General features: G+C 40.4%; 1 protein-coding gene across 1 annotated transcript; it reads left to right on the forward strand.

Moving 5' to 3' along the window:
- Positions 1–2,954: 2,954 nt before the first annotated feature.
- On the forward strand, positions 2,955–23,244 carry slc7a8a (solute carrier family 7 member 8a). The gene is given in 15 exon segments (XM_062444533.1): positions 2,955–3,087; positions 9,205–9,409; positions 12,803–12,954; positions 18,167–18,180; positions 18,182–18,225; positions 18,227–18,291; positions 19,275–19,294; positions 19,296–19,429; positions 20,032–20,155; positions 20,350–20,427; positions 20,429–20,454; positions 21,150–21,246; positions 21,407–21,556; positions 22,233–22,410; positions 23,090–23,244. Coding segments are annotated over 15 exon segments (1,575 nt in total).
- The last annotated feature ends 204 nt before the right edge of the window (positions 23,245–23,448 follow it).

The following is a 23,448-nucleotide window of genomic DNA, read 5'->3' on the forward strand; positions in this document are numbered from 1 at the left end:
ATTAGTGACTTCTACTAGAGCGGTGCTATATAAATAAGTTATTCTTTCTTTTTACAACATGTCAGGGTAACAGTGACATATTATACCTCATATAAATTCAATAAGGAAATAATTAAACAAGGTAATTCAATTTAATTGCAGGTTTTACGACCTTTTTATGTAGCTGTAATTAAAGAGGAACTTCCATCATATCAGTTGTCCTCATGTGGCCCAATATGTCAAACAGCCACTGGTTTAACCTCTAAAACTACAACCGAACATGATTCAATACCATTAAATGAGTTAAATCGTAGTGTGGATACATCGTGACATTGTCTGTGAATGTGGTTTTAATGGTGGCGGTTGGTTAGACTGGCCATCCCACCACATAAGGAAGAGTTTTAAGGAAGTTTGATCATCATATCAGCAAGATGCCACAACCCGGCAATGCTCCCTCACCCAGAAAACGTGCTGTCGACGTGAAAAAACTGGCCCACTGACCTGTTTCTTAATGGTCGTGTGTGTGCGTTCCCCTTCCTGCACCACTGAGTGGGTGCGTTTTTTACTGTACAAACTTTCTCAGCTCTGTTTCCTTGCGTACTGTGACAACGGCACAGAGCCAAAGGCAGGAATTTGGGCCGACAGAGGAACAGGTCAACTCTGTCGGACAAAAGTGACACAAGAATGCAAGTGGTATTTTAGTGTAGTTGGAGCATGTTGAAGGGACTCAGGTGACCTTGTTGTTCTGTCCACTCAGCAAATGGTAATGCTGTGTCACTCAGTTTTGCAGAGATTAGTTGCTGAGGTTATGTAACTCCTGCCATTTGTTCTGCACTAAAATCATGGGAGATGATAATAAAGTTACAATTAACAATTAACTGTGTTGTTGCTGCAACGTGAAAGATGTGACTCAGGTACAAGGATCACATCTGTAAGCAGCTGTGACGGACTATCAGTGCACATGTGTTTTTACGCTGCACAATAAATGATGTCAAATACAGATTAAAGCTAGAGAAGCTCTAATGAAGGCAGGTAGGTGTCTAAAATACATCCGCCTCTACAACATTAAAGGATAGGTTCACAATTTTTCAATGTCAGTTGTCCATATGAACACCATGATAAATTTTGCTTGTCATAATCATTCCTCCTGTTCATATGGCTGTTCAAAGATCCCCTTAAAATATGCTTTCAATGTAAAGTGATGGAGGCCTTCAAAAGAGACAGTAACTCTGAAAGATATCTACTTCATTTGGACAGCTGAAGCCTCATATTAGCTTCAAATAAACACGTTTCTGCACAGAAGGAGAGCTGTGGATTTTGTCCACCATCAACCTACAGATTATATCACATAATTTCTGAGTTCAACAAGCATTTAGGAGGCTTCAGCTGCTGTGCACCTTTCCCAGCTTGGACATTAGACCTGCATGTGCATGTGCCAGTGAATGAAGACTGTACATAAAACATTTGCATTTTAAACAATGTTGAACGTTGTCATGGCAGATGGAAGCTTTATTCATTCTCATAATAAACAAGCAGAAATTATCCTGCTGTTATTTTCACTGTGTGGCCAGAAAACTGACAAAAATTCAATTCAAGGTTCTTTTTTTTGTATTTATGTAGAGTCAGAAATTAAATTAAAGGGTCATTTTTTAGTTTTTATGTGGAGTCAGATTGGGTTAAAGGTTGAAGTTAGTTATGTTTTTTTTCTCACGAAATCAACAACCAATACTTTCAGTGTGACTTGAAACACTATATATAGAGTCTACGTTTTTATCACATGTAACGTGAACATACACATGTTGGGTGTCAGCACACCAGCAGTCTTGCAGCCTGCAGAGTGAGGAGTGATGTCACGATGAAAGGGCTAAATTTAGACTGTGCCTACTGCTGCATCTTGAATAATAAGTGTGAATGACTGAGAGTGTGTGTGTGCTACTTATGTGAGTGACACAGTAGAAAAAGGCAGGGAAGATGTAAAGAGGAAGAAGAAGACAGAGAGAAAAAAGCAACAGAAACGTGACTTGTATTCCAGCCATAGGCTGGAAATTTGAGGGAGTGGTTTCTGCATATGGAAGGTGTACAGTGCAGCAGCAGAAGGGAATTTGGATGAACAGCTGATGGTTGAGAAAAAAAAGGGGAGGGAGGGTCCTAGAAAGGCTAGGGGAGGAAAACAAGCTCAGCGTCGGAGGGGGTGGGGGAGACTGGAAGGGGGCGGGCTATATTAACTCATATGAGGGAGAACATGTATATTTACTCAAATACAACCTCTCTTGTCGCAGGTCCTATGTTGACGAGGCAAAGCTGAACGACTTTTAAAAGTCTTGTTTTTCAGCCACTGCTGGAGAGGTTAGTGTTTGCGCACAGAGAGGATGCTTTTGTCTCTTCACCTCACACCTGGAACAAGGAACCACTGAGAACAGCTTTTTTGTTGTTTTTGAGAGCCTCTTATTGCTGAATTCAGAGGTAAAGTAAAGAGACTAAGTTATTTTCCTCACTTTGGCAGGCTGCCATTGGAATATGAGCATTTGCCTCGATAATCGGACTTGATGCGCTTTTAAACTGCGACCTGAGGCACCACCTGTGACACCCAGCAGTCACCAGTACAAGAGACAATTGCTTGTCAACAGTGTTTAAACAAAACGTTACAGTTGCAAACCGGATTTTGCATCGACAAGTGAAGACAAGCATTCATCAGCTGCATTTATTTATATAGATTTTTTTTGTTTTGCATTTCCCCCCCGTGTTGTCTCATTTTTTTGTATTGTTTTTTGGAAAATCCTCATTGTTACAGACTGCTGACAACGCAAAAACAACTCTTCATCACCTAAGTGCAGCACGTGCCGTAGTTTTACGCACAAGGAGACGCTCGAGCGCAACGTGAGACGAGTGCACGACAAGCATCGGGTGGAGGTGAAGACAAAAGGCACAGCCAGAAAACCACAAGGTAGACATATCCAGTCGGTCCAGACATCAACATGACGGACGGTCCAAGACAGCGAGCCAGCACGTCGGGCTCTGCCAAGGATGCTGCCGGTGAGAAGGAGTCCGGAGGAGGAGTTGCGCTCAAGAAGGAAATCGGGCTTGTGAGCGCCTGCGGTATTATTGTTGGTAAGTCTGTGCTATTATCATTTCTACCAGAGTCAGAATCTGCCTTATGGTGCGACCAGTTGTCCCTTTCCAACCCCACAACTATTAAACTCCACACACCCACCCTACATTTTAATACATTACTGCCTGACAACGTGTGTGCTTGAGCGTAAAAGTGAGAAAACAGAGGGAAAGAAGGATAAGCAAGAAGGAGAAGGAGTTTGTGGTGTCACCTGTGTGTCAGTCAGTTCTTAATAAGATATAACAGCTGCTCAGATTCCACCACTTAGGAAGTTTATGATCAATAAATGGATAGATAAAGATGTTGTAATGAGGAATTGAAAGGTCAGGTAAATTGCCTAGCTGATAACTAAGAATGTGCTTACTCTGTATAGCCTATATTCAGAACTGTGTGTAACTACTTTGGAGAAAAAAAAGCACATTATTCCTTTAAAATTTAACATCATAAAAGCCTAGTTGCACTGCTCAGCTATAAAGGTATGAGATGTCCTAAACTGGATATACTCCCATGTTAAACTACTTTGTTCTCAACTCTTTTTAAAAAATTAAGCTGGCTACTTCTCAGTCAGCTGCAGTTGTTAATCAGTGAAAGCTTTCATCATTTCGGTGTCCCCTTGCCAATGATGACGATGTCGTCACCCTCACTCATCTCTGATGCTGAGAGGATTAGCCCATTCAGAGCACAACTTGTAGGCTCACATGACATACTTGGACACAGTGGCGGCATGCGGATTGTCACAAACTGGCCTGCAGCTCCTGAACTCAACAATAATTAAATATGTAAATGCTGAGTAGGTTTTAGTGACTTCGACCAAAATTACATTTACATGCAACTTTATGAACTTCTTACCTACATTGATGTTTTGAGGTCATTGCACATGATAATGCATTTTCACTTACAATGATGTTCACACCACCAGCACATGCACAGTCATCACTCTCCTCATATTTCATCAGTGGCATTTCAGCATTGAAATACATTAAAAGTACATTAGTGCATTAAAAAGTATAAATGTATATTTTTTTGGTAATGCTGATGTCTAGACTCAATATTTAAGTGCATGCATGATATGTGTGTGTCAGGAATTTATATTCAGTGTATGAGATTGAGTGTGATTTTTATAAATTATACTATATAGTAAATGTTATCAAGATAACATATGTGAGGTGTGTTTATGCCACGTCATTACTACAGAACTCATAAACGCCTACAGTCACTAATTACTTTATCTTGTGGTTTAAGTACAATCAGTTAAGTTAGTTACCTTGAGATAATCTACATAAGGGAGGGGGGTGGGGGGTAAAAAGGACAAATGCATAGCCAGTCAAGCACAGTGAGGGTCATTTTCATTCAACGCTATCGACAAACAGGTCGAGATAACACCATCAGGCGACAGATCAATACAAACAGGGGGGATGAAATATAGTGCAGGTTCGTCCAGGTGGGTCTGGACAGTGTGTGGCCTTTCTCTTTGACCTTGACGGGATGAGGGGAAGGGAGGGAATGACTCATTCATTCATGTGTTTCCACGGTAACAGGAGGAAAGAAAAGAGGGAGGTGGAGGGGGGGAGTGAGAGTGAGAGTGTGTGCAATCGGGAATTCCCAAGCGGTTTGCTACGAGATGGGAAAGAAAAAGAGGCAGAGAAAGAGAGAAAGAGAGAGGTGTAGAATAGCTTTGGTATTGAAATGTCTCTGAGAAGACTTTTGTTCCTCCTCAGTTTTTGTAACTCACTCTCTAAATCCTTGAGGCTTGCACTGGAACATCCTTATCGCTGCACTACTGCACCTTTCCACTTGATTTACACACTTTTATTGATAGGATTTTCACACCTTTCCAGGTCAATGATCACGTCCTGATGATGGCAAATATTGACTCATCACTTATGAGCTTTAAATTGCCTCATTAAAGTCAGAAATGAGCAGAACCATGACATGCTGCCAACATCTTTGGGCCTATCTCTGTACCGTTTACGTAATTTAATTACTTTATTTATCTCCCCCAATTGATAATGTCTTACAATCACGCACTGTGTTGCCAGTATGTTCTGGTAATGCCAAATTAAAGGATCTTTATGGCCCACCTCGGGTCAATTAACCTCGGCGAAGTCACCAGACTGTTCATGTCTGGAGCTTTTGTCCTTCATTCATGCTCCCTCAGCTTTGTGCAAGAGAGAAAGAAACGTGAGGTCAGGTGACTCCTCTCAGCCGCGCGTCTGAGCCTTTGCTTCTTGGACATGCCCCGCTGGGTTTCCATGAAAAGATCCGAGCACATGAGGACATCAAACAGTTTTATGGCCTATTGTACAGTGCACACATTTATCACCTACACACAGACACACACACACAAAAATCTTAACCGTGCTAAACCAGGAATTGGGATTAAAAGTGAACATTTAGCCACTTAGAAGAAGGCCCCACCCTGATAATGCTGTTTTATTAGCCTGCCTGGCTTAGCTATGTCTGAGCTGGTCTCCGCTCCATTTCTTGTGTAATGTAATTGCTGCGCAGACTTCAAATTTACATCACTTTGATTAAATATCCACTTTAGCTTCTTGTCTTTTAAAATTGAATTGTACTGCAGAGTTTAAATCCTTAATTGGCAGGAATATTGATGAACCTGGGTTACATCCAAAAGAACAAAAGCTGGAGTTGCCGCCTCTTTTTATTATTAGCATTCTTACACAGACACATGCCTGCAGGGTGGGAGAGGGTCTGGATGAGAGCCAAGCAGCAGGTTGCCTCAGCTTGGTGGCTGTTTGAACAGGGATTTAACACTGTGAGGAAATGCAAGGTCTAATCTTAGTGGGCTTTATAAAGACTGATTAGAGTTATATCATTATGCTGCTTCTGCTGCACATATACTCATTAATATTCATAGTTTGATGCTGCTGTGAGTGACTGCAGGATGGCTTCTAACTGTGTGTCATGGAAGCCCAAACAGTAACATAAAAAACTAATTTCTCTCAGGTTTAGTGTTTGCATGTTTAGACTCCTCTTATTAAGATTTAAAAATATAAACTATGCAGGTTTAGTTTTTTTACATAGCTGCAAAAAATGTATCTGCATGTAAATCCACATTATTTTATTTTCACATGTTTAAAATCATTTGGTTTTCCAGCAAATATTCTATGCAGAAATATGCTCCTCATATGCCAATAATCATTAACTGCAAACAGTAAAATCACTATACATAACTATACACCCTGCCCAAGATAAGTAGTACTATTCAGCTGGCAACACAAAATGCTGAATTAAGCACAAATGTGGTTGTAAAATCCTAAATTAATGACATGAATCATAAAAAAGATCCTAGAAACAACGCAAATGGCACCTCTAAAACCATAAAAATACTTCCTGTGAAGTCTGAGTCTGAGACTGTTGGAGCCTGTCGCTGTCAGACAACATCAAACAGTTCAAGAGGAACAGAAAATAGCTCAGAGAGCATGTCTGAATCCAAGCCTCTTCCTTTATGAAAGAACACAGCAATAACAATGTAGGAAATCCAAATATCCTGGCATAAGGGGGCCGAGGCCTATAGAGTTTTTCTTCAGAAACATCACAAATGGACAGATCTGATGGATAGCTTTACGTTTTTTATCTGTTTCTTTCTCCTGCAAATGCTCATTTGGTCAAAGATGAAGGTCAAGTTTGAACCTCAAAGAAGGAGAGAGAGCCAGCAGTGTTGGGCAACAAGCTGATTGGAGACAAAAGGAAGAACAGGAAACTAGATGATTCCTCATTAGTCAGCATGTCTCACCAACTCACATGCGACGGTGCACATGACACGAACATGCAGCGTGCGAGTGTGCACATTTACTTTCACTCATAGACGCACTCAAAGACCTCATTCAAACCCTCTGCAACGTAGCAGGTTACCTTTACTCAACTCTCAAAGTTTTTTTCATGTTGCTGAGGCAAAAAGTGCTGAGTCCATTTTTTTTTCTACAGAGGTCAAAGTTCATATAACAAAGACCTCTGCTCCCATAAAGGTGTCAGCGTAATCAGGGGAAGGACGACTTGTTTGTCATCTTTTTATCTTTTACCTGCAGCTGGAGTTACATAAGATGTCCTCGCCACTTGCATGTGGTATCTGTTAGAGCTGAGCATTTCAGATTCAGTATTTTTGGCACAGCGACAGTTTTTTGGCCTTTGACTTGAGGTGCTGAAAGTTATATTATCAACATTTCCTCAAATGCTATGATTATATTTGTCTCACTTATACACGTAGTTGGAAATAAAGCTGTAAGTGATAGTCCCGACACAAGATAAAAGCAGTTGCGGCTTTTTTGCTTATTGCCTTCTTCAATTATAGCAAGTTATATTGTAAAACTTCACTCTCTTTTTCATAACTTTGACTTTTGTCCTGTCATTTTCCACTCAGCCTATAATCCAGTCAGTCAGTTATGATTCAAAATCTTCAACCTTTGACCCCAACGCCTTTTTATTGGCTGCAGAGCACAGTCAGCTAAATCTGATTGGAGGCTCCTGACCTCCGTTCTCTGCTTTGTCACGTCGCCATTGGACAGGAGTGAATCAGTCCGGAGGTTCGGGCCGCTTCTTTCACGAGGGACCAGAACTCAATCGTCCGTCCCTCCATCTTTAGGCTCCTGTATAAACTGCCTGGCACTCTGATGCTCATTGGATCTGTCAGGGTATTATTCTCCCCCCTCTGCATCTCATCCCTCCTCCCTCTTTGCACTCTTTCACCCCACTCTGTGTCCTGCTACATCTCCTCATACTCGGTGCTAAATCAGCAGATTACAGGTTCCGCTTCGCCCGATGGCCCGCCTGCTTTATCGCTTTTTTCTCGTGACCGCATTCTCTTTTTCCTGTTCAGTTTGTCTTTTTTTTCCTGTTTGTGTTGTCTGTCTGTGCCTGCAAAGCTATCAGCGGTACGTCATCAGTGAAAAAGAAAGTCTTCCTTTTATAGTGCATCGTAATGTCCACAGCTCCCCTGAAACCTCCACGCCACATGCAAGCATACTCTTACACAGAGGAAAAAGGTGTAAAGATAAATTTTACTCAAGGGAAAGTAATGTTACCTGACTTCAATACAACACAGGAAATCAAGACCTCTGACTATATAAGGTATACTTAGTAGAAAACTTAAAGGAGCTTACCAAATTCCATTTTTAAAAGCATCATTACAAGTTTTTGATGTAGTGTTTTACAGTTTTTTTCCATATCGTTCAAAACCAATTAACAGACATGAAACGTGCATGAATGTGTTGTGAAATTCAACAATTGTTGTGTGATTGTGCCGTTTAAAGGTACGGTTGGTAATCCTCTCCAGAAGCACTTTTTATTATACTGGGTGAAATGGTCTTTCTATTATCAGAGGTATCAATACATTATGACTTTAGAAAAAGGAACGGAAAAAATCAGACCTCTTTGGCAGCCACAGGACTGATAAAACTCCGACCAATCCATGCTCTTCGCACCGAAAAGCAAAAACCAATCAGGTGCCTTCATGTCTAGTTCTGCATCCGCCCCCCTCTCCCCCTGCCTACTTTGCGCGTGCACAGTCTTCACCTGTCGCTGTTGCCAGTTTGTGGGGGCGTGGCTTGGACGGACTCACTGACGGGAGGGGGAGCAGCGGGGTGGAACTTAGAGGAGGCAGGAGGACGTGCTATTTTAAAATCTTGCTAGCTCTCTTGCTAGCTTTCCAACATTACCAACCCTACCTTTAAGTGAAGACTGATTTAAATGCAGTGAATAACTGCATATATAATATATATAGTATATACATTATACAAATATACATTATACAAAATGCATCAACAAACATGTCCTAATGAAAAAGCCGTATCCCATTCAGAACATATGTGATACATATTTTTTTAACAGTCAAAACCCAAAGACATTCAATTTACTATCATGTATTAAACAGAAAAGCTTCAAATCCTGTCACTCAAGGAGCTGCAACTAGCCAATTTGGCATTTTTGCTTAAAAAATGGACCAAACCATTATTCAGATATCTAAATAGCTGCAGATTTGTTTTCTGTCAATTGATTAATTGACTAATTGTTGCAGCTCCAGTTGTCTAGAAGTGTCTCACTGTGCACACTATCCACCTTTTTGACAAACTGACACCTCTCTCTGTTCCCTCCAACAGGTAACATTATCGGCTCAGGTATTTTCGTTAGTCCGAAGGGAGTGATGGAGAATGCCAGCTCAGTGGGCGTGGCCCTGATCGTCTGGATCATCACAGGAATCATCACCGCCATCGGGGCGCTCTGCTACGCCGAACTGGGTGTCACCATCCCCAAATCGGGAGGAGACTACTCTTACGTCAAGGACATCTTCGGAGGGCTGGCTGGGTAAGCAAACACTTGACAGTTTCAGTCGTTTGCATGTGGTCTCGCTCTGAGTGTGAACATCCATAGGGGATTTTGATTGTGTTTACATCTACATTTGAAGGTCTGATTTGACTCAGGAAGTCCAATACATCAAAGCAGGCTGACATATACAACTGGAAACAGTTTTTTAAGAAAGAGGAGGCTTAACTTTGTATGTACCACATCTAGGAAAAAACAACCAGTTTGTGGGTTCTCTGAGTAAGGTTTTTTTTGTGGAGTTGGCATTTAGAAATTTTGATCAGGAGGTTTGTCTTTACTGCAAACATGTTTGCATGAAACATGATTTTAGAGATTTTTAGCATGTGTTAAAGGCTCTTTTTCATTAGAACCTATTTTATTTTGATGCACTACATATTTGCAAATGATGGACAAAAACTCCTCACTTTTAAGAGCAGAGTTTTTAAGGTTTTTTGGAGTCTTGGGTCACTACGGTCTGATAAACCACCAGTCGACCCTGTTCAAACGTACTGTCTGTTAAGTATATGACCCAGTTTTCAAGAAGAAGGGGGCCTCTCAAACAATCAAAGTTAATTTGACAAGGATTTAGGTGAGCATACCAACATGTCTAGATTCCTCTCTTTATCCTGGTGGATGAGCCTGCTCATGTAGGTCAGACATCTTGATCTGAAGCAGGGGGTCTTTAGCTGGTACTGAAGTGCAGATGAAGGTGAATGTAGCAGAACAATATTAAACCGACAGCAGTCGAAGTGACTAGAAATTACAAATGTCAAACTGCTGCTGCTTTTGAATTCAATTTCCTGGAAGTACGAGGAGCACACCGCCCTCTTCCGTTCATCCATGAATGGTAACGGTTAGCTTTAAGGTAACGGTGCTTACAGTAAATGCTTGGGAACCACGCTAAGTTAATTTCCTAGCAAAACAATATCGTTTGTTACCGTACATTTCACACACTGTGCCTTTGCCCAGACTGTAAACACAGATTAGACCATTGTTTTTTCAACTATCACAAGGATACATATTATTGGGGTATTTTGGGAGAGGAATTCACCCAGACAAAACAGCCAATGATTGTTTTTGTCCCTTTGTATGGTAGCTATCATTACACATCAGGGAACTTTTACCTCCAGAGACTTTGTTGTCCGTTGCTTCAGATGCTCGGTTTGAAGTGTCGCGGGGGCCGCACCGCTTCCCCTGTGCCCTCTGTCTCAGAGAAATAAACTTAATTCAAGGGGTGTTTGTTTTTGTTGTCCCGCTCCTTTTATCCCTATGTGTGTGTAGGTGGGCGTCGGAGGGGTTTGGTTGTGAGAGTAGGTCAATAACTGGAGTGACGGAAATACTTGCATCACTTTGTCACAGCTGGGCCAAGGCGAGTGTTCGTAGGAAAAGGGAAAAGCTCGTAAATGTGCGTGCTCAGACACAACTTGAATGGACAATGTTTCAAGAACAAAGGTTCTTTGTTATGTCAGATTAATGAGGGCTGTGTTACAGATTGTTGGAGTGATGTAAAACCAACATTTCAATTATTTTAAAAGGGAGCCTGCTGATAACTCTGTGCATTTTTGCATGTGCTAAACTATGTCATACGTGCGTTTCTACCAGTGCAGGGAGAAGTATAGTAAAACTAGTTGTTGTTATAAATCTTTTAAACCATTTTCTGAAGCAAAAATGCCAAATATGCTGCTGGTTTTAGGCCCTTGAATGTGAATACCTGCTGTCTTTTTTTTGTCTTCTACAACAGTAAACTGAATATCTTTGAGGTTTTGGACTGTTGGTCTGTCAAAACAACAAAACAATAAGCATTATTTTTCAGTAAAAACACATTATTAGTACACACACAGTATTATCAGCCCTATGTGTTGAAGTGAAAGCATGTTTTATGCAGAAGGACTCCTTTCAGGGCGTTATCAATTATTGATACGTTAACCTGCAAGCTGCATCTTAATATTGAAGCCATATCAAACTACTATACTACTACTAAGTCTTATACTAGCATTTTTATTTAGCTTTTGTTAATCTATAGCTTTAAACTCATATAATCTTAGTTTATCATATGTTAAACGAGCAAAATAACAGTGTTTCTTTGTTAAATGATGAGTCATAGAAGTAAAAAAAAAAGGGTGCAAAATTGTAAAGTAGAACAAACTATATCGACAGAGTAGTACTTCCTATTTTGGGAATTTAGTTCACAACGTTGCTGTCTAATTAAATGCTTCAAGCAGCTCGGGCCCGCTTTTAGAATTTTTTTACCTTAAACACACACACACACACACACACACACACACACACACATTCAAGCGAGACACAATTCCGTTAACGCAGTCAGGTGTAATGATCCCTCTGTAAGCTTTCGTGGAATTTGGTGGAAAAACCGCACGCCCGGTCTCTCCTGCATCACCCGACTAAGCCCGAGCCGCCCCCCTCCTCTCGTTCTCTTTTCCCGCCTGTATTTGTCCGTTAGTGCAGTTTCAGTGAGCATCAGTCTTGCTATTGACGAAGGCTTGAGATAAGATTAGTGTGACTCATCCTGTCAGCTTCTAACACAGTGAACATGTGTTAGGGTCAGACTATTTCTTAGAAAAATCATCAGTCATTGACAGCACAGATATGATTTTCCATTTACTGTGCGACAATCAATGCAGATTTTTGTCTTAATACAGGCGTCAAGTCTTGATGCAGGAGTATAGTAGGTTAATCTTAAGTCATGCCCACTTTAAGTAGATTTTTTTAACATTTTGATTGACCTGTTTTTTTATTAAAAGTAGTATTATATTATTTTTCTTTTTTTTCAGAAAATGATGTGTTTGTTATAGAAAGAGATCACATAGAGACAAGACTCAAACACCAAATTCATTATTTTGTATGGTTTCAATGAGCTGCAAGGAATCATTGTTTTCATTGTTGATTAATTTAACAGTTTTTTAAAAATCTTACAAAATAATGAAAAAAAACATGATTTTCTCAGATCCAATGTTGACTTCCTCTTATTTCTTTTCATGACTATTCGACAGTCCAAAACCCCAAAGAAATTCCACTTTAAAATGATATAAATAGGATAAAAGCATAAAGGATATTTGCTTTAGTCCTTTGTATGTTTTTACAAAGTACATTTAAAAGTAAAATTACAAAGCTCCTCTATAGCTGGACAACAGCGGATATGAACACTATGAGAGATAAAGCAGAGTATGAAATAGAAGTTTACATTAGTGTCGCCTCGGACCAAAAATAACCTGCTTTGAATGGTAATCTGTAAATGGAAGGATGTATATGTGTGCTGTAGTAATGTGCTTCCTCCAGTGTGTGTGTTTCTGTACGCTGTATTTGATCCTGATGTCCTGCTGTTCCTCCCACGCCTGCGTTTGTAACCGTGCCACCCTCCCTCCTCTTGTGTCCCAGGTTCCTTCGTCTGTGGATTGCCGTGCTGGTGATCTACCCGACCAACCAGGCTGTGATCGCGCTGACGTTCTCCAACTACGTCCTGCAGCCCCTCTTCCCCACCTGCTTTCCACCGGAGAACGGCCTGCGCCTGCTGGCTGCCGTCTGCCTCTGTGAGTGACACCCAAATGACGCACATACACGCCTACAAACATGTTTCTTAATGCAGAATATACCTCAAATATACCTTCTTTATTAGGAATGTTCCTTTTTCTATGCTACAAGTAGGTTTTGTTCCACAACTTAATTCATCACAATTCATTTTTGGGGTTAAAGTATTCGTCTAAACTGGTGAGGACATCTGTAAGTAGTAAGGCAATATAGTAGCTACAAAATAAATATGTACAATACCCGTTTAGCCAATATTGAATCAGCTGTGTTTAATGTCATGATGAGGAATAATCATCAAAGGGAACTTTAACGGTCATGTAAATGTAACCCTTAAGGTTTCCCTCTCTGTTCTGTTCTCTCTTTTCTTAAATCAATCAAGTCGGCACTTCAACTGTATTCCGCCTCGAGGGAAACTGCTCTCCATCTCTTAACTTTAATGTTACAACATGCTTCGACAGCCCCCCTGAATCTGTTTGAGAGGGTTCAGGCTAAAGGGAGCTTATATATACACTTACGAAAAAATGTATAACTTGGCCTCTTGCAGGTTGCATATGTCTATGATTTGCAAGCAGCTCTGCCAAAAAGTAATGTTCCCCTAAATACTATTCAGTAGTTCATAATAAAGAAGCAAATATTGGAGAAAAGTCAGGAAGAAATAATCATTTTTGTAGAAGAACACGTTTATTTTTTATGCTTGATCTTGTTAATCGTGACTTTAAATAATGTTATAATGTTGGATGTCTACGTTAAATGCGGTCAAAGGTCCATGAGTTGAGGTTAACATATGCAAAAATGCTCCCTACAAGTCAAAAACTCAAACTTCAGGTTCATTTTCAGGCCTTAAAGAGACAGGAGCTTAAACGGCCTGTTTCAGATAGAGGCTGAACTGAGGGGCTGCATAAAGAGCCAGTATAAGATACATTAGGAGTTTATTTAAACTGTAAGACACGTAAAGTTATTCCAGTAGAGCCCAAGATTATAAATATAGACCTGGGAATGTGCATGATAGGTCTTCTAAATCTTATAATCTGGAGGTTTATGTTAAAGAACAGAACAACAAAGGAATATATCCCTTGGCACTTTCCTTTTTCAAAAACACACTTTCATTGTGAACCAGTGAGAAGAAGACTTATTTTTGAGTGTACATGTTGGGACGGGCTCAAAAGCTGAAAACCTGCCAATTAATCCAAGACTGAATTGAAACACTGGTACATAAGTGGTTTGGTGGTTAGTAAGTAGGTGCTAACACACTTATAAATGTAAGACTGAACATTAAAGCACATGTTCACATATATGCTTTGTTTGTTGTATTTGAATCATCAAAGCTGTCTATAACTGGCCAGATAATTATAGCAGTCACAGTTTGGCTGAATTACGGCTCAATTTCTCCGGTCTATGTCGGTCTGTGTCCTTTTCTGAAGCTCCTCTGTTATTTAACCCTCAGCCAGAAAGCAAGATAATAAACGAGATAGCAGAGACGCTAGAGGAGTGTAGCAGTGAGCAGTGAATATGTGAAGACAAATGGATAAATGTGTTGGCACTGGCATGACAGTTGTTGATTTGCCTCGACAAACTTCACACACACTGGTGAAATACTGCAGGCAGACTTCAGACAGCGAGAGAGACACGGGGGAATGAGTGTGTTCATTGTCTGTGTGTTTGTGCATTTCTGTGGAGCAAACCTTGTGTACAATTTCAAATTCAGAGTTATCTGATCATTCTCTTATCTAACACTTAGACACTAAGGTGTTTTCCATAGTTGTTGTTTTTAGTGACATAAATATGAGAGCTGCAGCCTAACTCCTGCTACTGCATTGAAGTTTAGGTTTTGTAGCCAACTTTAAAACCACAACTAAATGTTTTCAAGCAGTCAAGAAGGGAGAAGAAAAAGATCTGTGTCATTTCAAGTTCTGAAAACTTTTTAGAGTACACTTCACCCAAATATTATCCCGGAAGGTTTCAAAGGAAACCGGTTTTGTCATGTTCCAAAAGTAAGTGACTGTCATGTAAGCTAGCAGCTGGTGGAACTGGAGGAACTGGAGCTGTCGTGCCGAAACGCAATTCAGCAGTTAATAAAAGGTGATACCAGGTATTAGGTTTTCGTTTGGGAGTGTCATGCCATGTGTCACTTACGTGCCTTTGTAGTGCCTACAGCTGAATTCTTTAGATTCATCTTCTAGAAAAGTTTTTTTTTTCTAGAGTTGGAATGCACCCTTGATGTCCTGCGACATGCTGTTCACAGGCAGATGGGCCCAGTTGGCCGCCCCAAAGTAAAAACCTCACTTTCCAAAGGCATGCACAAACACATTTGTACTCTGTGAACCAAGAGAGCTACTATTTAATCGCGCCTGCCAAAAACATTTTGACAGATTTGGTGTATCATCCGAATGTTGTAGTCATTTAAGCAGAGCTGCAACGATTTTGAAAATATGTGAAAACATAAAATGCCCAATAAATGGCCGCCTAGTTGACCTTTTGGGTCCTATCCACATGAAAAACGAATGACTTCTCCTCATGGCTTAACTTTATAGTAAACTTCATTGACATCTGATCTGCTTGTGAAACTAAAACACAGCCTCTTTGTTGGTGGTAGTAATAAATCAACAAGATTGTACAAACTTGTCTCTAAATATATCATAGTGTTTGTATTACTGACACATTGACCTACATTTACCTGTCTTCGAAAAGTGTTCTGACAAGAACTGCTAGCAGTCATTTTATTGCCTAACTCCTTTGTTTTGATGCTGAAAAGATTTCTGATTGGCTGAGCCAGCAGAGTGATTGAGCATCTCTCCTGAGTCAGTTAGACAGATGTTGTCAGGCAGCTTTTTATTTGTTTTTTTTTAAAGATGTTTCATCCGTGTTTTGCTGTTGTTATTCAGAGGAAAAGTGGGTGAGAGGTTAGCCATTTCCCCTCTACTCTGATGTCATTCTTGTTGCCAAATTTGGCCTTTGCAGGAGATCACATAAAAGTATGTAGGATATAATTTTACTTATTTGCTTATAAATCCAGTCAAAACCAGATTCAGCGACGGTCAAAATGGACTCTGGTGTGCAGAGCAAAAGGTTTTCCGAGGTTTACCATTTCAAAACACATTGCGGGGTGATTCTCTATGGGGTCCGTCTCTTCCTACAGATGGCGGAGTGCGAGGTCATAACTCTGTCATCATTTCCACCATGCTTGTAGTTAACTCAGCAAGTTCCACTCGCACACACACACACACACACACACACACACACACACACACACACACACACACACACACACACACACACACACACATACATAACATTACATTTTGTATACTCAGCTTACAGACAGCTGAGCGGCCCCAGAGCTGAGCTCGGAGAACATCCCTTCAGGTGTTTACCCGAAGCTTTCCAATCAACAAAGAAGAGTAGTTATGTTGTTACTGTAATGGTATGCAATGTTGAAAGATTCCTAAAACCACTTTGTTTACTGGTGGTGGAGTTAAGAGGTTTAAGACTTGTTTACTGGCAGCTTCATGAGGATCAATCAGTTATATTTTAGTTCATCGTGTCTGTGTGTGTGTGTGTGTGTGTGTGTGTGTGTGTATACAATACTCAAATGAGATCATAAGCTGACTGGTTTACACACACTCTCTCATTTCCTGTTTTTTCTGTCGCTGTCTCTCTCACCGCAACTGTTGTTCTGTCTGCTGCAGTAATTTTGTTTGTGAGTCATCCAGGCAGTTTAATTCATTTCCTCCCGTTTCCCCTCTTTAAAACACCTACCGACCAACCTGAAAACGCCATAAACCTCACCACAACGACAACCACAAACATGCTTTGCCTGTTTATTGTGTGCTATTGTGTGTCTCTTTGTTTGCAACTGTGTGCGTGTGTGTGCATGCATGTGTGAAAGACCGCCTATACACCGTCGTCTACAGTACATGTATGTGCATATCAGAGCATGCCTGTTAATGTCCATCTGCCCTGGTCCCCTGCAGCTCAGTTCAGAGTTATTTAATGTAATGAACTTAATCCCACAGAGTCCAACAGGCCTATTATTTAATGGCACCCTATTGGCCTGAACCCGCTGGCCTGTTGTACCCGGCAGCAAAGATCAAATCCATTATCTCTGTCTGTGTCTAGTCAGCCTCTAGTTGAAGACTGTTAAACAGCATTTCCAAAACCTTTTTAAGGCTTTTTTTTCATTCTTAAATACCATACAGGTGGAGTTTGGTGTATAAAACATTATGAAGATAATCTAAAGGAGCAGACCTAGGACTTTGTCCATCACTGTCAAACTCACTTAGCCTTCTCAGCTATGGCAGGCTTGTTTGTGTATATCTTGTCTTATCAAATCAGCAAACCGTGACATGAAATCAGCTTGTGTTTGTTAATTAGACTAAAAACTCCAAAACTTGTGTGCAAAACGTAACAGTATCAGTATATAATATGAATAAAATGTGTTATAATATACCCCTAATTGATTAATATGTACCCACCCTAATAATAACTGCTAGTTGATGTAATGATGAGATTTTAATCCAGTTACAGGTGATGAATTACACGAATAGATTTTTAGGTTTTTAAGCCTTTTATGATTACACGAATAGATTTTTAGGTTTTTAAGCCTTTTATGTCATTATTACATATTTTAAGATCGATATTTTTAATCTCTCTTTTTTTTTTTTACCACGTTTGAAAGGGAAAACCTGCAACTTCTGTATGTGGGCATCAGGTCTGAGAGATAGCAGCAGTGTCAAAGATCGCTGCCGTTTGTCATCTTAAGACACGTCACATACGTGTTCAAATGTGCAGCTTTTAATCTTTCTACGTTCACTAACCTGACATTAGTTCACCTCAAGGTTGTTGACTTGAACTCTCGTGGCTGTGCGGGTTTATCAGCCGGCAAAAAAAACGATTCTTCTCTTGGGCAATATCCAGAGTACTACTACTACTACTACTAACATAGAATTGATCATTGCTTTATAACACCAATAAAAGCAAATAAACAGCACATAAACCAGTGAGTGTATGTTGCGTAGAAAATATTGCAGCATGTTAGTTTTAGTGTCATTGACATTTTTTTATAATCATTTGATGTCATATAGTATGTGGAACAAGATGGTTTTAGCAACTTAAAGCCACTTAAAAAACAGGATTTTAAGAGCTAATGAGAGTTTAAATTTGGGTTTCTATGAAATAAGACGCACTAACTCTGTTTTCTTGTGTTTTTGTGTGTAGTGCTGCTGACGTGGTGTGAACTGCTCCAGCGTGAGGTGGGCCACCAGGGTGCAGGACATGTCACAGCGGCAAGCTTCTGGCCCTCGCCCTCATCATCATCATGGGCCTCGTGCAGATCTGCAAGGGTAAGCTTACCGTCGCCATACCTGCGTCTGGTGGTTTTTCTGTCTCTCTGCGAAAAGAAAGAAGGAAAAAAAAAATGTGCGGTCACCGGGGACGTCCTCAGGCATTCGGGACAGTATAGACTCCCTGTGGATGCTGTATGGGTCAGTGAGTTGCTGAGGCCCTCTGGTTAAAACTCACATCGCTAATAACGGCCCGCCTCTGTGGGTTTTGCAGTCACAACATGGCTGAGGGCCAGTTATTTCAGGGGCCACACAGACTATAGGCCTCTGAAACAACAAAATGGGGATTTATGTGCAAGAAGATAATGAAGAGTTCAGTCTCTGGCTGATTAGATGTAGACTTTAGGTCATATATTGGGGGGGGGGGGTTGTGAGAAAGCAGGGCAGACATACATTAATGTTTCTGGAAACATACCAACACAACCTCATCATGAGATTTTTCCAGAAATCTTATGATGAGAAAAAAATAAGTTTCCTAAAGATCTCAGATGACTTAGACATTTACCCCAAACAGAGTATTTGATCAATTCTGAGATTGCAGTTTTTATTTACAAAAACAAATTACCTTACATGGATTTTAGAGATTGTCTTTTACGACTTGTTTTACACACATTGAATGCATCAGGTGATGGATTTCAGCTGGCTTTCTTTCCAGCGAGCTTTAGTGGAAAAGACTTTGTTTACCCCCTCAGCAAAACAACATTAGCAAACCACGGTGAAATTATCAAGAACAGACCCACTTAAGTGAAGAGAAAGGCATTCAAATTTATGTCAGTAACACTTAGGATACTGAATTAAAGAGACAGTTAAATTAGAAAAAGGAGGATTAATGACTACTTGATGATATTTCCACAAGTAGCGAACAGCATGGTTGATCTTGATTGTATGGAAAACAAAACATCTCCTAACTTCTGTGCTGAAACGTCGCCTAAAACGAAATATAGAGCCTCATTTTTTGCATTTATCGTCCTCTCCACCTGCAGGAGAGTACTACTGGCTGGAGCCCCGCCAACGCCTTCGAGCCCTTCCAGGAGTATGATGTGGGTTTGATAGCTTTAGCCTTCCTACAAGGCTCCTTCGCCTATGGAGGATGGAACTTCCTCAACTACGTCACAGAAGAGCTGGTGGATCCCTATGTGTATGTTTCCCTCTTTTTCACCTTGTATGTAGAAAAACCACCTTCCACAGTCCCGAATGGCTCATTGCTACTGGAATATGGTCCGATTTCAAAAGCTGCTCGTAGCTATTTCAGTGATTAGCGGTCACATACCGGCTTAAGCTTCCCACTTTAATCCCTGATCCTTTTTGTTAAAGCTCTCTGATATTTATTTAACTTAGCATGAGAGAAATTCTCACTGTCATTCCCAATGTCTGGCCCCTCACCTAGAAACAATATGTATGAAGTGTTTATTTCTTCATTTCCTCTGCCTTTTTTTTTAAAAATCTCCACTTTTAATTTAATAGTTATTTAGTTTAATAACCTCCCCCAAGGTATCAGTTTTAATTTCCTTCTTTAAATCCCCCTCCCCATCTCCCTCCTTCTTTTTAGCTTTTCTCTCTCTTTCTCTCTCTCTCTCTCTCTCTCTCTTTCTCTCTCTCTCTGTCTCTCTCTCTCTCTCTCTCTCTCTCTCTCTCTCTCTCTCTCTCTCTCTCTCTCTCTCTCTCTCTCTCTCTCTGTCTCTCTCTCTCTCTCTCTCCGTTCTGTGGACTTAACATTTGCCTTTTTTAAAATTTCTCCAGGAACCTTCCTCGTGCCATCTTCATCTCCATCCCCCTCGTGACCTTCGTTTACGTCTTTGCCAACATCGCCTACGTCACGGCCATGAGCCCGTGGAGCTGCTTGCCTCAAATGCTGTTGGCCGTGGTGAGTAGGGTCCGCCAGTGATGCAGGTGATACTGTGACGTCAATCGAGCACACACACACCTTGATAGTAGAATAACTCTGATGCCCTCTAGTGGCGAGTTAAAATTAAAGAAATAAAATGAAACATGTTGAAATAAGGGTCTAATCTTCTGCATGTGTGTCTTTTTCTCATCCTCCCGTTCCTCCGATCCCAGACATTTGGTGAGAAGCTGCTGGGCGTCATGTCGTGGATCATGCCCATCTCTGTGGCTCTGTCCACCTTCGGGGGAGTCAAACGGTTCCCTCTTCACATCCTCACGGTTAGTTTGGCCGTTTGTGACTTTCAACCCGGGTTCAAGCTGTTTATATTCAGGGTTTGGTGCAATGTCACAGGAGTACAATTACTTTAAAGGGTTCATTTTAACAGTTGGTGCATCAAAATCACTTTGTCGCTCTAAAAATAGAAAGATTTACATAACATAAAATAGTATAATCTGAAATATCACAAAATATTTGGCACCTGGCTCAAGAAAAACACATTATCAGCATTTGTTTTTTGGCTGATTTGCTTCTGTATTCTATCAAATAAAGCCAAAATCATGCCAAAATCACCTTTAAATAGTAAATATATTCTGTTTAAGCAAACATAAGTGAGGTTTCCCCAAGATTTGCTTATCAGACATTGGTTTCAATGATGTTCACAACCACAAACATACTATATGTGGTGTCTACCATGTGTAGGTTGGATATTTCACAGCTGGTATTGCAGTTAATTTTACTAATTTTAAAGTCTTTACAGTCCATCAGATATGTACTTGGAGGCAAAGACATCAGTTATGAGGGAGAAACTGTAAATATTAACTAACATTTTAAGCCTTTTAAACTTAAGTTAGAGAAAACACTTTCTTATTTCCTTGTCATCCTCATGTTAAATCCTCTCCACAAGATCCCTCCCCACTGTAGTCTTTCATTTTCATCATATAATTGATTTTTCTTTTCTTTCCGTCTTTTGCAGATTGTTCTTCGCTGGAGCCAGAGAGGGACATCTCCCTAGTCTGCTGGCCATGATTCATGTGAAACGCTGCACTCCCATCCCAGCTCTGCTCTTCACAGTGAGTACACCGGCTGCTCTCACCACTGCACATCTTCATCTTGCAGTATTTTCCTCAGATTAATCATCTTCAGTCTCATTTGATACTCAGTTAATCCCATAAAGCAGCATCGGGACAGATGAACCACAAACTGTCTCTCACCTTCCTTTTCTTTCTCCAGTGTCTGTCCACTCTGCTCATGCTGTGCACCAGTGACATGTACACGCTCATCAACTACGTGGGCTTCATCAACTACCTCTTCTACGGAGTCACTGTCGCCGGGCAGATTGTACTGCGTTACAAGCAGCCCGACATGCACCGGCCAATCAAGGTATGTTTTCAGCGTTAATATCTCACCTTAGTCAAATTATGTAAATAATGATGTCAGTTAATGGTATCTGATGCACGATAAGATGCAATTTGGTCCGTTTTTTGGAAGGATTTACTTATATTCAGGCACAGGTGGTTAGGGGCTGTATTCGAGCTGTGTTTATTGTCTTATAATAACAATAATAATAGTAATAAACTTTATTTATATAGCTCATTTCATACTAAAAGGTGCAATAAAATGTGTTTCACAGTGTGTTGCAGTAGTCTAGAGGTATTATAAGTAGAGATAGGTAGAATAAATGTTTTTCTGATATGATTTATTATTTTGAGGAGAGCCATCTCTGCTTTTTTTGGCGTGGAAGTCAGGTTGAAATTTTTTGAGGAAACAGAACTGGAGACAGTAAAGTCTGAATGCAGTTAAAAGTAGTTTTTTTACATATTGATGTTATCGGCATCTACAGTCCTAAAATATTTTATTAAAGATAAATGCAGTTTTAAAGCCGTAGAGTCTGCTGCAACATTTATATGTTAAATTCATGCAGGATTCAAGTCATTACTGATACAGAATTAATCAAGCACAAAGCAAATAAAGCATTTGCATGTTCAAAGAGAGAGAAAATACTTAAGTGCTCTCTTGACACGAGTGTTAAATATTGTTCCTTTGTTCTCTTTTCCAGATCAGCCTGATATGGCCAGTCATTTACCTCATCTTCTGGGCCTTCCTGCTCATCTTCTCCCTTTACTCTGAGCCCGTGGTGTGTGGCATCGGCCTGGCCATCATGCTCACTGGAGTCCCCGTTTATTTCCTGGGAGTCTACTGGGACAACAAGCCAAAGTGCTTTGACGCTTTAGTTGGTAAGTTGGCTTAGCAGAGTCACGAGTGAATTTTTTTTACATCTGCAATCTTAAAGTCATGCTTCTAGTCTTAATGTTAAGCTAAACTAAGCCTCCAAGCTCTAGCTGCATACTTAAAATGCACAAACATAGGAGTGGTATTGATTCTCTCAAACATATTTCTAATGATTTTATACAGAAAGTGGCATTAAAAATGGTGAAATATTGGTATGATTTGTCCTATTTTAGGGAAAACTTGAGGGAGAGTTGATTCATATGCTTGCCAGTTGTGTGTTAACTAACGTACCGTTTATATCGGGGCTCCAACTAATGAACATTTTCATTATCGGTTGATTTCTCAATTAATAGATTAGTAGTTTGGTCCGTAAAATGTCAGAAAATGGTTTAAAAAAAAGTTTCCCAGAGCTCATGGTGATGTCCTCAAATGTCTTATTTTATCCATATCAGTCCACAGATATATTAAAATATTCACATTTCAGAAGCTAGAATCAGATCATTTTTATATTTTTTTAGATGGCAATTAATTTTCTGTCAATCAACTAATCGACTAATTTAGTTAATTGCAGATCTAATGTAAATTCCACTTTGAAAGAGCAGTAAAAAAAAATCTTCATACACACTCACAGTTATGACATCATCTGAAAGCTCATCATGCCCCTGTGTCGCTCTCTTCTTCCAGGCAAGATGACGTACTTGGGCCAGAAGTTTTGTGTGGTGGTTTACCCGGAGCTAGGCAGCAGCAGCAGCAGCGAAGAGGAAGGAGAGGAAATGAAGGAGGCCATGTCTCCTCTGTCCAAGCAGGACGGAGAAAACCACAAGTCAGCGGATTGCTAAAGCACATGTCTTTATCCCTTATCCTTTCCCCAAAAATCAAACAGACGTACGCAGACGCACACGCACACTTGGGCGTGCACACGCACACGTGGGCGTGCACACAACATACACCGCAGTTTGCAGTGGATTTACTGATCAACACTTGTGCTCCAAAACTTTACATTTTCATCAGTTTTTATTTGGTTTTATTTCCGCATGAATCAA

The sequence above is a fragment of the Scomber scombrus genome, chromosome 23, assembly GCF_963691925.1.
Source record: "Scomber scombrus chromosome 23, fScoSco1.1, whole genome shotgun sequence".
NCBI classification, from domain to species: domain Eukaryota; kingdom Metazoa; phylum Chordata; class Actinopteri; order Scombriformes; family Scombridae; genus Scomber; species Scomber scombrus.